Below are 14,541 nucleotides of genomic sequence, written 5' to 3' on the forward strand. Positions count from 1 at the left end.
TTGGTGGCTCCGACTCCCTCATCGCCTGCCTGTCTGTCTTTACTTGTACTGCCTGCACTGCACCACCCCAGGGGCAAAACTGCCATTTTTTTTTACTTTTGTATGTTTCACCTTTTCTTTTCTTTTCTTTTCTTTTTTTTCCCTTCTTCCCCTGCCATCCATCCTGCATCATGAAATCCAGCCCAGCCACCACCACCCCTGCTCCTCTGGGTGATATGTGTCACCCCATTTGCTTCTTTTTTCTCAAGGTTAGGTGACATGTCACCCTTGCTTGTCATTGTGAAGATGTTATGTGTGCCTTTTGGGGTAAGAGCATGTGAGGTGCTTCTGATGGTGAGATATTTTTTTTCGAGAATACGACAAAAGTGTACCACAACTTTATAGTAGGAAGTGTCCGATGCCGAACACATCCACCACTCCAGAACAACACACAGGGCTACTACTCGGCAGTCGGTCTAACTCCTCTCCTACTAGCTATCGCCCATACGTTCATCTCCTGGCAGATATAGGCTCTACAAGGTCACATCCACTCGCATTGCCCGATCTCCCAAAGACTTTGTCATTCTGTTGTTTCCATATGCTCCAACATATTAGCATGATGGAGTCGAAACCCGTGTGGTTCTTCTTCGGAATCTGTTTACGCAAAGTGGACCACCATGCCTCTAGTTGATCATGGTCTATCGGCAAGATATTGAGCCCAATCCCCGCTCTATGGAAACAAAAGAACCACACTTGACGGGCATGCACACATTGCAATAGAATGTGATCCACTGTATCCTCCTCCTGGTCAAAAAGGTAACACGGCAAGCTTTGATCTTGCAGACCATGCCTAAACCTCCTGTCTGATGAATGGTGAGATACTAAAGTGTGTGGTTTTAGAGAGCGGTCGTGGCACAGTTAAACGGAAAAGGCTAGGGTTCGTTTCGTTGTCACTTAAAGCAAAGCTCTTTCTTGATTGGTTGTCACATTGGACATACACAAATCTTCTCGAGCCATGGTAAATAACATTTTAAAAAAATAGTTTGGATTACTTATCACATGTGTAACGCGGCATGGTCCCATTTTTGTGTAAAAGAAATCCTTTACATGCAAGACAACCTATTTGTCCCGTGCGTATTACTCCCTCCGTTCCTAAATATAAGCCTTTTTAGACATTTCAAATGGAATACAACAAACGGATGTACTCCCTCTGTCCGGAAATACGATGTATCTAGAACTAAAATACATATAGGTACATCCATTCTTCAGACAAATATTTCCGGACGGAGGGAGTATGTAGACATATTTTAGAGTGTAGATTCATTCATTTTGCTCCGTATGCAGTCACTTGTTGAAATTTCTAGAAAGACTTATATTTGGGAACGGAGGTAGTACTTTTTATTTGGATACTAATGGTGGCTAAGTACGGTTGAGATTTACTTGGATTGATTTTAACTTTTATGAATTCAATAAATATACTATGAAAAAAAACCATCACATACAGGAAGTTCAACATATAATATGCAAGGTCTCCTGAGAACCATTTCAAGCATCATTTTGGCAGCTTAAACTATTATTTCTCTAATGTGCATGTCACCTTAGACTATTCAGCTTGTGTAGCAGACACACTTAATTAAGAACAAAGAACAAACATGATTAGATCGTCATAACTTGTTGAATCCACGAAGCACGATATGATCCAGCCGCAGGCAGCCTTGAAAGCATCCATCAGGGCCAATAATAATAATAATAATCTGATTCGCGTGATTTTGAAAGAAGGTCAAACAAACAAGATGAGAATACCCAGCTTGTCAAATCCCGTAGGATCTGATCGTACGAGCAAAAGCGAGATCCCCGGGCAGCTTCTTAAAATGCCGCGATTCAAACGACCAACATACAAGTCGATCTTCCTCTGAGCATTGCGGATCTCCCAAACATTATTGTTGTATCACGTACTGTACTAGTAGACAGGAAGGGATACTTGTAGTTGTACAGCAGAGGCCAATCTGCACAAGAGACCCAGACCCAGACCCCTCCCTCGCTTTGACCTCACCTGGCCCGTACCCCGCCTTCGCATTTGCTTCTTGCCTGCGGCACTACCACACACACACACACACACACACACGCAGGTCTAGTAGAGGCCTAGAGCAGCTACAAAGATCTCTCATGCAGACTTGAAGCATAAAAAATTGCTGCTGTGCTATGCCAATCCACCCCATCCCCTGGCTGGCTGGGGAGGGGAGGAGAAAGATGAACATGAGAGCTGGAGAGGGCAAGGGACAGGAGATGCAGAGGCATTCAAGGTTCTGGGTCATTTGTACGGTTGCTATTACTGCTGGCTACCATGACCACCCTAACCTATCACATTTGAATACTTGAGTGGTACAACTACCTGCATACTCTTGCTGAAGCAAACCAAACCCTAGGTATTACTTCTCCTAAATGGCCCTTTCCCAGACTTAATTGCTTCACTGGTCCCTCCAAAAACTTATTTCGAAATCTGGCGCCGTGTAGACGCCGATACGTTTGGCGTTTCTAATGCACACGGTGACGCCAGACGATTTGGCGCCGACACGTGTATTAGACACGCCAGACGGTTTGGTGTCTATATCAGGGGCCAGATTTTGAAGCAAGTTCTTGGTTCTTGGAGGGGCCAATGAAGCAATTAAGTTTAGGAAAGGGCCATTTAGGAAAAATAGTAGCACTAGAAAGCATAGCTCACCCTCCTCCAGGTCTGGTCTATCCTATCACATTCTATGGGGGGGTAGGGCATGCCCCTACCAGCAGCATAGTACCACCATGCAAGCGAGGCAGGAGAAAGAAAAGAAAATTTAGCCTAGGCGCCTAGCAGGAGAAACATGCATGCACACATAGCTGATGGCCCCCTGTCCGGCTTGCAACAGCAGCTGAGGAGACCACAGCGCCATTAATGGGGACAAAAGGACACACACACACACACAAGGCTGGATTGAATTTTACATGTGGGGGGGCACAGCACAGCACATATGATATGATACACACCCTACATCACCACTAGCAGTACAAATGCTGCCGCGGTTTTGGGACCAGCCGGTCAAAACGAGGCAGCAATGAGGTGAGGGCAAGAAGAAGACACCAAAGCCTGCAAACCTGATTTATGGAAGGGGCTGGGGGAGTAGTTAATGGTGGTCCGCTCAGATCCATCATCCATGGCTTTGGGCTTCTTGGCTCCCACCTCCCGGCTCCGGCCCAAGCCGGGCAGACAAACCCCCGGCGACAATCGCCGAGATCGTCGGAGGAGCTTGAGTGGTGACCTGACAGCATCGGCGTGCCGACACCTGAAAAAGAAGAAGGAAAATCCCCATTGCATTTCGAGTGAACCACTCTACAGGAGCTTGAGTGGTGACCTGACAGCATCGGCGTGCCGACACCTGAAAAAGAAGAAGGAAAATCCCCATTGCATTTCGAGTGAACCACTCTACAGGAGCTTGAGTGGTGACCTGACAGCATCGGCGTGCCGACACCTGAAAATGAAGAAGGAAAAATCCACATTGCATTTCCAGTGAACCACTCTACAGGAGAATCGGCCGAGGACTCGCAACCCTTCCCATATTGAAGGGGACACAGTTAGACAGACAAGACCTTAGAAAGCAATAAGATGGAAAAAATAAAGTTGATACAGGAATGGGAGCTATTTTCTGGTACACTGAAATGTGGCTTCAATACCTAGACAGAATAGTGACAGCACAGAGAGTGAAGCTATTTTTCAATTTCTAATAACTGGATGATGGTACAACTTTATACAGATCATACAAAACCAGACCTGGTTGCTCCACGACAGGCAGGCGGGTGTGAACTGTATCAACAGAACCCTTCACTTGAAAAAAAAAATGGTACCCGTATGAATACGACATCTCTACACTCAGCAGTGCTGCAAAAAATGTGGAAGACTGGAGGGAGCTACTGGCCCAGCCACTATTAACACAGGCAGATGAACCATCTTTTGAGATCGCTAAATCGTATTGCATATGGTGCAAATGAGCAGCAGCTTATCCGAATTCCAACACGACGGCACTGCACAGTCCATTACCCACACAAGAGTATATGTGAATGGTGTTCACTTGGAAGGCGTCCATAAAGAGAGGGCCAAGTCAGAAAAGGATCTTCTTCAAAACCAGGAGGATTATCAGGATGAAGATAAGAATGACGAGGACAGTGGCACACATCACCATGCCCCCTTTCTTCTGCGTCCTCTCAGCCTGCATAACAGAGATCAGACCAACATATTAGACTGCCAGCTTCAGGGACTGACGCTAGCTCATATTTTTCTTCCTTTGCAGAAGCTCTTTGATAATATAAGGTGTTGCAGGTGAAACACCAGGGACTGATGTGGGTTTCTTTAAATTATGTCGGCTGGCAGTTAAATATGAATGCGCGCGCGCGCACACACACACACACACAGAGTAAAAGCAAGTACTTGAGGTAAATTTGGGGATTATTTTTAAATCTAGTCTCTGGCCGAAAAACTTGATTGTTTTTACTTTTTACTGGATGCCTTTACATACTAATGGTCTGGGGGATGCAACTTTAAACACGTGGCTAAATTTTCATATATTTTAAAATGACTAAAGTACCAGCCCTTTTTATAGACTGATTAGATTTACTGGTCAAAGGTCTAACCTCTTCTCCTCAGTGATAAAAAATTGTTGTTCAGAGTGTGGCAAAATTATGGTTTGTCCAGCCCAATGAAACGAAATAACTATTATCAAAGCGGCAAATGGGGGTGAGGACGAAACCTTTTGCAACTGTTTATAGCCCTCTTCGACTGAGGCCGCAACATTCTGTACATTGTAGTCTATCCGATCAACAATTGTTCCCTGTTCAAATTAAGAAATGAATAGTCAGAAGTCTGAACTAGTTAACGTAACTTACCATCAATGACCCAATTAAGTTAGAATTTTCATACCTGATCAATCACAAGAACTGAAAGATCCTTCATGATCTGTGCAAGCTCATTGACTGATTGGGCAACCTTCAAACAAAAAGCAGATAATGGAAGTGAATTTCAGGGCATCAGTAACCTATTTTTCCTTTACACAAATCATATGCATACTGAACAAATAAAACTCACCTGTTCGATTTCTCTCTCCCTTTCTCTAGTGAATGCTTCGCTTTTCTTAAGTTTTGACATCTGAACCTCAGTGAAACCCTGAAAATAAAATCCAAGAATTACATCATTGATATCTTATTTTAATGAGTTTCCCGGACTTCTCATCAGCTACTTCTCATAATCAGTTTAGCTACTCCCTAAGTAAATAGACTCAGAAGATTTTAGGGGAAACCATGGTCATTAGCCTCTTCTATAAAGTATACTCGTTACATCCAAAGTTCAAACCTGTATGACTAATGACCTAAATCAATGCAACTAATTGTGTGGTTGTTGTTTTCGCCTTCTGTGTTCTCAATTTTCTGTTTACTTTATTACTTATGGATCTGAAGTGAAGCATTCCAGTGAAAACCATGAGTTTGTTCCAATAAAACTTACAGTTACACAACAGAGAGCGAGTGAGCAGCACACAGAAAACAATGTCAAATTCATACAGCTGACATACTCCTATAAATAAGCCTATAATAAAGCTGCCAGTGCTCAGATGCAAACAACTTCACGAAAAAGAGTCTATGGTAAGTAAAGACAACGAGAAAGCGTACCACATCCTCAAATTCATCATCTTCAAGTTCAAATGTCGACTTAGACCCATTCATATTCATTTCTAAATCAACACCATCTTGCCCCTGAAATCGCATTTAATTAACCAAGATTCTTTATTAGAGTGAGATAAGTAGCACAAGCGTCTGAATTTCGGAAAACATCTTAAGGCAGAGTGGCAAACCTCTTTCTGTTGGCGAAGCTGCTTCAAATAAGTTGACTGCTTTTTCCTGAACTCCATCGAAAGAGTTTGCAGGTCTGTAGCAAGGGAACGCTGCAGATAACAGTGAAGGGCATTTGGTCCATCAGCACAAACATTCATAGCAGTTACAGCTCTTGTGTCTGTTAATACATAAAGCAGCAGGGGCGAGCCATCACCTGGACATTCTTTCTGACATTCGAATCTTCTGAGGAGTCTTTCATGGACAGCTTCTGCAGCTTCTTTTCTGACCTCTTCAGCAGGTCTGTTATCTCGTGCGTGAGAATCTCAATTGCTCGCTGATCATCTCTGCCATCGCCGAAGGACGGCATCAAGGCCTTGGCGTGCGCCTTAGCCAGCTCGGCCATCTTCGTCTTTGCCCGCTGCATGTTCGCAGATATCTCTTCGGAAACATCCACCCAGGCTGGTGGCAGCCCAACCGTCGCCGCACCTCTACTGCACAACAAGATTTGCATGTCAGCGCCATACCGTTGATCTGATCATTTGTCAGAAGTCCAAGAAAGTGCTTTTCATATGACAAGCTCTACGGCATAGCTACTAAGGAACGAGGAAGCATTGAACCTAGTAGATCTCAACTTCTCCTCTCAAGCGATCAAGAAAATGAGCCCGAAAGATCCCGCCCGGACTTTCTTAGCAGGAGCTTAAGCTTTTCAAGACAATGCTATTCGACCCTGCTGTCGGTGTCAGGTAGCTTCCTACCGTAGCGCTCCAATCAAGATACCAATTGCCATTTCCCAGTACCGGTGAACATGGCCGTGCGCCTTTGCTCGAATTAGCTAACGCACAAAGGGTAGCTTAGATCAGAATAACTGATGGGCAGGTCAATTAGCTGATGTACATGTTCGAAATAACTAGCTAATGTACTACAAGGGTAAAACATGGGCCAGGAGACTAGGTGATGGACAAGTCTGGTGGTGTGCAATCCAGCATTTCCAGCGATCCCCCGCTGCCCGTAGTGCAATTTGACAACCCCGCGGCGTGACTACCTAGCTACGCTCGCTACCTAGCTGATCTGGTCTCTACGGGGGTGAGGTCAGACGAGACGAGATGCGAGGGGGAGGGGAGGGGAGGGGGCGGATGACCTGGAGGAGGCGGAGGGGTCGTCGGTGCTGAGGGGCGCGTAGTTGCGGTCGGGGCGGAGCAGCGAGGCCATCTCGACCACCGCCGGCCCGCCGCCGGGGGAGGAGGAGGAGGAGGAGGCGGAGGGCGCCCCGGCCGGCGCGCGGACGTGGCGCAGCGCGTCGCGGTACTTGCGGAAGAGCGGCGTCCGGTTCCGCGTGGCCATGGCCGGCGGGGAGCGGCGGGCGAGATCTCGTCGGACGGCGAGGCGCCGCGGAGGAGGGAGAGAGAGGGATCGGGTGGGGGGCAGTTGGTGCGAGCCGACCGTGCGGAGTTGGGAGACACTTCGCCACCAAGGAAGGTGGGGAGGGGGAGGCCAGCTGCTGCTGCTGACCGGGCCTGTCCGGGCCGGGCCGGGAAGGTGTGAGGAAAGAGTTTGCGCTCAGTTGGGCCGACGTATAAATGACCGGCCCGTCTTTTTTTAAACGGCCTGACGAAATTAACAAGAGCAACTAATTGGATTTTTTTTAAACTATGATCATTTTTATAGCAAATTCGGAAACTATATACCCTAATGGAGAAAAATCAAAAGTATCACCCCGTCGGCCTCTTGTTGGCCGAAAAGGGACTTTTCGGCCTCCTGTTGGCCGAAGAGTGACTTTTCGGCCAACAGTTGGTCAAAAAGGTTGGCCGAAAAGCCAAAGAGTCCCTCTTCGGCCAACACCTGCTCTATTTTTTAGAAAATTCATATATGAATGACAAGATAAACAATTTTTTAGAAACTTCTAGAGTTTACATTAAACTCTTAACATTGGTTGAATGTGCGTTGATCACTTTTCTACTACATGTCGTAAGGATCGAGGTCTGGAGGGGTGGTGGTGGTGAATAGACATATCACAATTTCTACTCCAAATTTTATGTTGATGGGTGTTAGGCTAAAGCTAGTTGAGTCATTATCAACAATTGCACAAGCAAGAAAAACAAAGTGCACAATTGTGAAAGCATAAATTGCATGAATGTAAGAGTTGAGTAAGAAAGTGCAAACATAGGGGCTCGACGATGTTTTAGTGAGGTTCAGATAGTTGGCACTATCCTAGTCCTCATTGATGTAGGTTCAGACCACAAAGGTCACGATATCATCGCTCACAAAGAGCCCAGTTAGAGCATTCCCATCTATTTTTTATTTTTTGTGGAATGCATGCCCACCTATTTCACCATGCTCGGTACCACAAAGGTCAAAGCCTCGATGGCAACATATCTTCCATAATGAAGACGGTCTTCAAACCTTTTACAAAGTTCTTGATCCCTTCACCTGCAATCGTATACACATGCTCAGGAACATATCTAGATAATCAACATGGTACTGGAAAACAATGTTACTTATCTATTTCAATGTGTTGTTTGTGATGTTGGGGAACGTAGTAATTTCAAAATTTTCCTACACACACGCAAGATCATGGTGATGCATAGCAACGAGAGGGGAGAGTATGATCTACGTACCCTTGTAGATCGATAACGGAAGCGTTTGGTTGATGTAGTCGTACGTCTCCACGGCCCGACCGATCAAGCACCGAAACTACGGCACCTCCGAGTTCTAGCACACGTTCAACTCGATGACGATCCCCGGACTCCGATCCAGCAAAGTGTCGGGGAAGAGTTCCGTCAGCACGACGGCGTGGTGACGATCTTGATGTACTACTGTCGCAGGGCTTCGCCTAAGCACCGCTACAATATTATCGAGGACTATGGTGGCAGGGGGCGCCGCACACGGCTAAGAATATGATCACGTGGATCAACTTGTGTGTTTCTGGGGTGCCTCTGCCTTCGTATATAAAGTTTCAAGAGAGGAGGAGGCCGGCCGGCCCCTATGGCGCGCCAAGGAGGAGTCCTCCTCCTAGTAGGAGTAGAGTAGGACTCCTACTAGGAGGGGGAAAGAAGTGGGGATGGAGAGGGAAAGGGGGGCGCCGCCCCCCCCTCTCCTAGTCCAATTCGGACCAGGGGGGAGGAGGCGCGCGGCCCACCTTTGGCTGCCCCTCTCTCTCTCCACTAAGGCCCATATGGCCCATTATTTCTCCCGGGGGGGTTCCGGTAACCCTCCGGCTTTCCGGTTTTCTCCGAAATCACCCGGTACACTTCCGGTGTTCGAATATAGCCGTCCAATATATCAATCTTTATGTCTCGACCATTTCGAGACTCCTCGTCATGTCCGTGATCACATCCGGGACTCCGAACAACCTTCGGTACATCAAAACGTATAAACTCATAATATAACTGTCATCGAAACCTTAAGCGTGCGGACCCTACGGGTTCGAGAACGATGTAGACATGACCGAGACATGTCTCCGGTCAATAACCAATAGCGGGACCTGGATGCCCATATTGGCTCCTACATATTCTACGAAGATCTTTATCGGTCAGACCGCATAACAATATACGTTGTTCCCTTTGTCATCGGTATGTTACTTGCCCGAGATTGGATCGTCGGTATCCAATACCTAGTTCAATCTCGTTACCGGCAAGTCTCTTTACTCGTTCCGTAATACATCATCCCGCAACTAACTCATTAGTTGCAATGCTTGCAAGGCTTAAGTGATGTGCATTACCGAGAGGGCCCAGAGATACTTCTCCGACAATCGGAGTGATAAATCCTAATCTCGAAATACGCCAACCCAACATGTACCTTTGGAGACACCTGTAGAGCTCCTTTATAATCACCCAGTTACTTGTGATGTTTGGTAGCACACAAAGTGTTCCTCCGGCAAACGGGAGTTGCATAATCTCATAGTCATAGGAACATGTATAAGTCATGAAGAAAGCAATAGCAACATACTAAACGATCGGGTGCTAAGCTAATGGAATGGGTCATGTCAATCAGATCATTCATCTAATGATGTGATCCCATTAATCAAATAACAACTCTTTGTCCATGGTTAGGAAACACAACCATCTTTGATTAACGAGCTAGTCAAGTAGAGGCATACTAGTGACACTCTGTTTGTCTATGTCTTCACACATGTATTATGTTTCCGGTTAATACAATTCTAGCATGAATAATAAACATTTATCATGAAATAAGGAAATAAATAATAACTTTATTATTGCCTCTAGGGCATATTTCCTTCATGTGAGAGATGCGTCCAGATAACCCCATAACCGACTATCACTGCATCGAGGTTCTGTTGTCCAACCAAGGCCTTAGAGTCTCGCATGGTCACCTCAGTTATTAAGGAATTAACCTCATCAACACATTGGTGTTTGATGACCACCATATGTACCCCTAGAGAATAGTTTCCAGCTACCGTACTAATCTTAATGTGATCGACGTTCGACATAGCCTTCTGCTTCTCTCCACACTTAACATCTCCTTGATTGATCTTCGGTATCCCAAGCACCTATGAGGCCTTAGAATGAGGTAGAGACAAGATACAAAAACCGTTGCATAACACATCAAATAATGTTAACTTTAAAGTAAACCAACAATCACTTGGCATGCATACATGTGGCTCCGAGGCTAGGCCACAACTCTTAACCCAAGGGGACTACATGCACATTGCCTATGAATCACAAACAAGATACACTGTAGAAATTGATACTTGAAGATGAACGCTTATATGTCTTACAATGTCTGCTAATTACGATGTGTTCTCGATTAGAAGTATTATGCCTAATGGAGATGGAGACTACGAGGTGGAGATGGCTATTGAAATGGCGATTGCTGTTGTAGATGGGAATGGTGACAACGACTGCGAAGGGATGGATTGGTGGATGAGTGAATCCTCTTGCCAAAGGGTTTTCTCTCCTTTATACTATGAGTGGGTGGGAAATAGGGTCTCGGGACGCATGCGATGCGAATTGACCCTAGGTGCCTTCACAGGACAGAAGATGCCAGGGATGATGTCACGGAGGCGGCAACACGTGGTGTGATCGCTCATGGTCGTACCATGCGTCGCTTTCTCCTTTGAACTCGGTTGTGCGCCTCCAATCGGCCGGGGTGTATCACCGATTATCTTCTACTACCGCCATTTTCAAAATATAAGATGTTTTGGTAGGCTAAACTAGCCTACCAAAACATTTTATATTTTGGAATGGAGGTAGTAATTATAGCTTGATTTTGTACCTAAAATAGTCCATTACCGCAGGAACAAAATAGACAAAGAAAATTACAGTCTCTGCAATTATTATGGCTAGCGCTAGGGCTGCACGACCTTGAGCCATTTGAATGTTGCTGCAGAAAATCCTCACTTGTAGCATTTCTTGTATTCAATTGAGAACGTTTCCAATATTGTCGCAACATTTCAGACACACATATGCAGCAAAATTTTGTATACATGAAACATACTCCCATTGGCCTTAGCAAATCACAGAAAAAACAAACTTCCATTGGTCTTATGCAGCATGGAAGTGAACGCTTATAGCACCTCTAATTCATACGGGTGGCCATTCATATGTATGCAAATAATTGCCTCCCACCCTCCTCTCTCCCCGAAAAAAAATATGCAACTCTGACTGTAACAAATGTGCAACTGATGTCTTCTAGACCAGTTTTTGTGTTTCCAGCAGTTTGAACATATATAGAAAAACAATCAGCCTGGTAAACTATAGACTGCTACGAGCCCAACACACAAACAGCCTCCCTGGGCCATGAAACTCCCCGCGGCATGCCGAAAAGCCTATCCATATAAGTGAACAAGAATTACAGAAGAAGACAACACGGATCTCAAAGCCATGATCCAACGGGTGCAGGTCAACTAATTAATACCAAATTCTGAGTCCACCCAGAATTAGCAACTCCATAAACCAATGTGAAATTGTTGTGCTTTCCTGTAGCATAGAGATTACAAAACAAGAAAACCAAATACAGACTTATCTACTGTCCATAGCAAATTGTACTACAACTGCAACATAGAAAACGAACCGCCGTCTAGCATATACACAATAAACCCTGATACAACTCCCCAGTCACCTCCCCAACAAGCCATCCTGATCAGAGACTTATGCACAAAATGATGTGAATTAACAACCCACGGAAGCAAAGTGCAGAAGATAACGAATGTCACAGGAATCCTCCTGTGACAACAACATATGCTTTCAGTCTATCTCCCAAGCAGACGACGGGTTCGAGTGTTTGCCCCCTTGACCCTGTAGTTAAGTTCGTCAAAGTCCTTCTCTGCATAACCCAAATCCTTTGTTTGCCTGAAACCAACCAAATGTACAGAAGAGCATGTCACACTCAGCCTCTTTGTAAATGTTGCACCTTGAAGAATGAAGCAACGGTGCTAAAATAATACTACAGAAATGTTCCATCAGATATTCAGATATCAACAATGTCAGATGGTAAATCGTTTCTGGATTTTGGAGCTACTTTGTGAGCTACTACAGTATTTCCATGGGCAGCCGCAGACGGAAATGTGCAATGGATATTTATATTAGTATAAAGTGGTATGGATTAGTGATTAACAGCACGTATTCTGTGTAAGTTGAACAATCTGGGTTGAAGTGTTTATTAGGCTATGAGCAGCAAGTAAGAACTAAGAGTGAAGTGTCACATGAATTTACCCCTCAATCTCAGTTCCCATGTCAATGGCCATTCCTTTCAACTCGGTCAGTATGTCGCTAAGATCAGATAGGCCATCATCCTGCTTTGCCTTCTCCACCTGACGAAAAAAAACCACATGATCAGAAACTACATAATATCGAAATAAAATCTGGTATTTTCCAGATGTGATCCTGAGAAGAAATTTTTGAGGTATTCATTCACAGCAATTCTATGTACCTCGACTTTCTCAAGCTCTGATGTGGGTTCGGATAGGAATTGGCGTGCATTGGATCGACGCGGACGATCTGACAGCCCCAGTTTGTGCCTCTGCTCCGTATGGCTGCCCTTGCGTATGAAGGAATCATCTGCATCCATGTTGTTGCATCCATTGAGTTACAAAACAGAAAGCATATCATCATATATGCAGTCCATATTTTATCATTACAGTCAGACACATGTGTTTCTTTAAGAATACATACATTTCTGAAAGAATGTTTAAGATTGCACTGGAAATTACCTCTGGTCAGCATAGGGCCCCTGATCGCTCCATTCTTCTTTGGCTTCCACTTCTTGGAGAACAAACCCCCAAGATCCCCTAGTAGCTTTTCCCCCTGGAAAAAGTTTGCAGAACAAAAAGGCACTGTCACAAACTTGTCCATGTAAGCAAGGAGCAATTCGCCACTGTAAATTTGGCTTAACATCGCAACCTAGATGTTCCTCAGCATATAGTTCCAGATTGAACGTTTCCCTAATATATGATGGCTTTTAAGGGTGAGTTTGTGGGGAACTAATATTTGCAGCCATGCCATAAACTGTACTAGCAAAGCTTGAAACATTTGATCTGAGTTGAGAAGAACAAAATTAGGCTACTAGTAAGCAGTAAGGAACAACAACAGGAACTAACTTAATTGGCAAGTTTGTCAAGGAAAAACAACTAGCAAGTAGTATCCTCCTGAATTCACTGTTCTTCTTGTTCCTTACCCTGGATAGATCCTGGTCGATGTCGAGGGCCATGGCGTGGGTGCGCCGGATCTGCTGGCCCTGCTGGTGCACCTGGAGGAGGGTCTTTGAGGCGGTGTCCCGCATCTCCTCGGCGACCCGGAGGCAGCCGTCGACCCGGCGCGTGGTCTCCTCGGCCTTGTAGGCCGCGTACCCCTCCAGCTCCTGCACCGACTGCGCCTCCACGCCCCCGGAGTCCCGGAAGTCGCTCCCGTACCGCCTCCTGGCCGCCGCCGCGGACGAGGAGGAGGAGGAGGACGCGAAGCCGGACGGCGCCGGGTCGGTGGCGAAGAGGGAGTTCCGCTCGTCGGCGGGGGTCGGGACGGAGGAGGCCCGCCGCTGGACCATGCCGCCGTCGTCGTCGGAGTCGGAGTCGAAGGGGTTCCGGGCGGCGGCGGGCTTCTTCTTGGCGTTGTTGGAGGCGAAGAAGGACGACCTGGCGGCGCTCATGGCGGAAGGAGGCCCTGGCGCGGAGCAGCGGGGCGAGATCTCCGGTGTGCTGCTAGTAAAATTGTGCGGCGGCAGCAAAATTCAGAAGAAATGCTCGCTGGAAGGAACGGATCGCAGCTGGGTGGATTAGATGGAGCGAGCGCCGGCTGGAATGGCGGGGAAGGCTAGCCTGGGGATTGGGCAAGGAGAAGGCAAACTGAGAGCGGCGGCTATAAAACAGGAGTAGTACTAGTAGCATGAAGCAGGCAGGAGCAGGCCGAGACCGGGGAGCGGGGAGGGGAGGGGAAGGGGACCCGGTCGTGTCGTCGATTGCCCCCGTCCGGCTCAACTTGCACGCGGTTGTGCTACGGCTGGCTGGGTCAAGCGCGGACCTGGGGTGGTGATGGCAATGGTATGAAGGAGACGTGACAATGTTTTTTTTTGAGGTAATTACACTGGTGGTGTCACAACTTGGCGTGGATGGTCACTTTGGTGCCACAAGTTGTGGCGTACTACAATGTGGTGAAAAAACTTGACTCTGGTCGTGCACATACGGTGCTTTTCTCGTTTTGATACGGATTAAGTGCTAACTAAGCAAGCCAGCTGGGGGTCCCGCTGTCAGTGACCAGAGGG

The 14,541-nt window shown here is 46.3% G+C and overlaps 2 protein-coding genes across 3 annotated transcripts; both read right to left on the bottom strand.

Annotated features, from left to right (window-relative positions):
- Positions 1-3,708: 3,708 nt before the first annotated feature.
- Positions 3,709-7,289, bottom strand: LOC119331306 (syntaxin-43-like). Of its 2 annotated transcripts, none has more exons than XM_037604472.1 (8): positions 6,968-7,289; positions 6,044-6,317; positions 5,850-5,939; positions 5,668-5,751; positions 5,090-5,167; positions 4,925-4,990; positions 4,755-4,835; positions 3,709-4,217 (listed from the first exon to the last, which is right to left on the bottom strand). In XM_037604472.1, exons 1-8 carry the CDS (start codon positions 7,168-7,170, stop codon positions 4,110-4,112), a joined length of 984 nt encoding a protein of 327 aa, XP_037460369.1. In that variant the 5' UTR covers positions 7,171-7,289; the 3' UTR covers positions 3,709-4,109. The 2 variants fall into 2 exon arrangements, with proteins under 2 accessions (XP_037460369.1, XP_037460368.1); XM_037604471.1 differs by having other exon boundaries at positions 6,044-6,320; positions 6,968-7,288.
- A 4,353-nt stretch (positions 7,290-11,642) lies between these two features.
- Positions 11,643-14,244, bottom strand: LOC119330601 (SNAP25 homologous protein SNAP33-like). Its single transcript, XM_037603717.1, has 5 exons — positions 13,462-14,244; positions 12,998-13,091; positions 12,718-12,845; positions 12,501-12,598; positions 11,643-12,137 (listed from the first exon to the last, which is right to left on the bottom strand). Exons 1-5 carry the CDS (start codon positions 13,927-13,929, stop codon positions 12,038-12,040), a joined length of 888 nt encoding a protein of 295 aa, XP_037459614.1. The 5' UTR covers positions 13,930-14,244; the 3' UTR covers positions 11,643-12,037.
- Positions 14,245-14,541: the final 297 nt, after the last annotated feature.

Source organism: Triticum dicoccoides, chromosome 7A (assembly GCF_002162155.2).
Source record: "Triticum dicoccoides isolate Atlit2015 ecotype Zavitan chromosome 7A, WEW_v2.0, whole genome shotgun sequence".
Classification (NCBI taxonomy): Eukaryota; Viridiplantae; Streptophyta; class Magnoliopsida; order Poales; family Poaceae; genus Triticum; species Triticum dicoccoides.

Excerpts from the sequence above, each read along its gene's own strand:
- LOC119331306 (XM_037604471.1), bottom strand. The coding sequence starts at position 7,170 with ATGGCCACGCGGAACCGGACGCCGCTCTTCCGCAAGTACCGCGACGCG. Across the intron at positions 5,940-6,043 it reads ATGTCAGAAAGAATGTCCAG|CGTTCCCTTGCTACAGACCT; the intron begins GTGATGGCTCGC and ends TGTTATCTGCAG. Across the intron at positions 4,836-4,924 it reads CAGTTCTTGTGATTGATCAG|GGAACAATTGTTGATCGGAT; the intron begins GTATGAAAATTC and ends TAATTTGAACAG.
- LOC119330601 (XM_037603717.1), bottom strand. The coding sequence starts at position 13,929 with ATGAGCGCCGCCAGGTCGTCCTTCTTCGCCTCCAACAACGCCAAGAAG. Across the intron at positions 12,846-12,997 it reads GGGCCCTATGCTGACCAGAG|ATGATTCCTTCATACGCAAG; the intron begins GTAATTTCCAGT and ends ACATGGATGCAG. Across the intron at positions 12,138-12,500 it reads ATGGGAACTGAGATTGAGGG|GCAAACAAAGGATTTGGGTT; the intron begins GTAAATTCATGT and ends GGTTGGTTTCAG.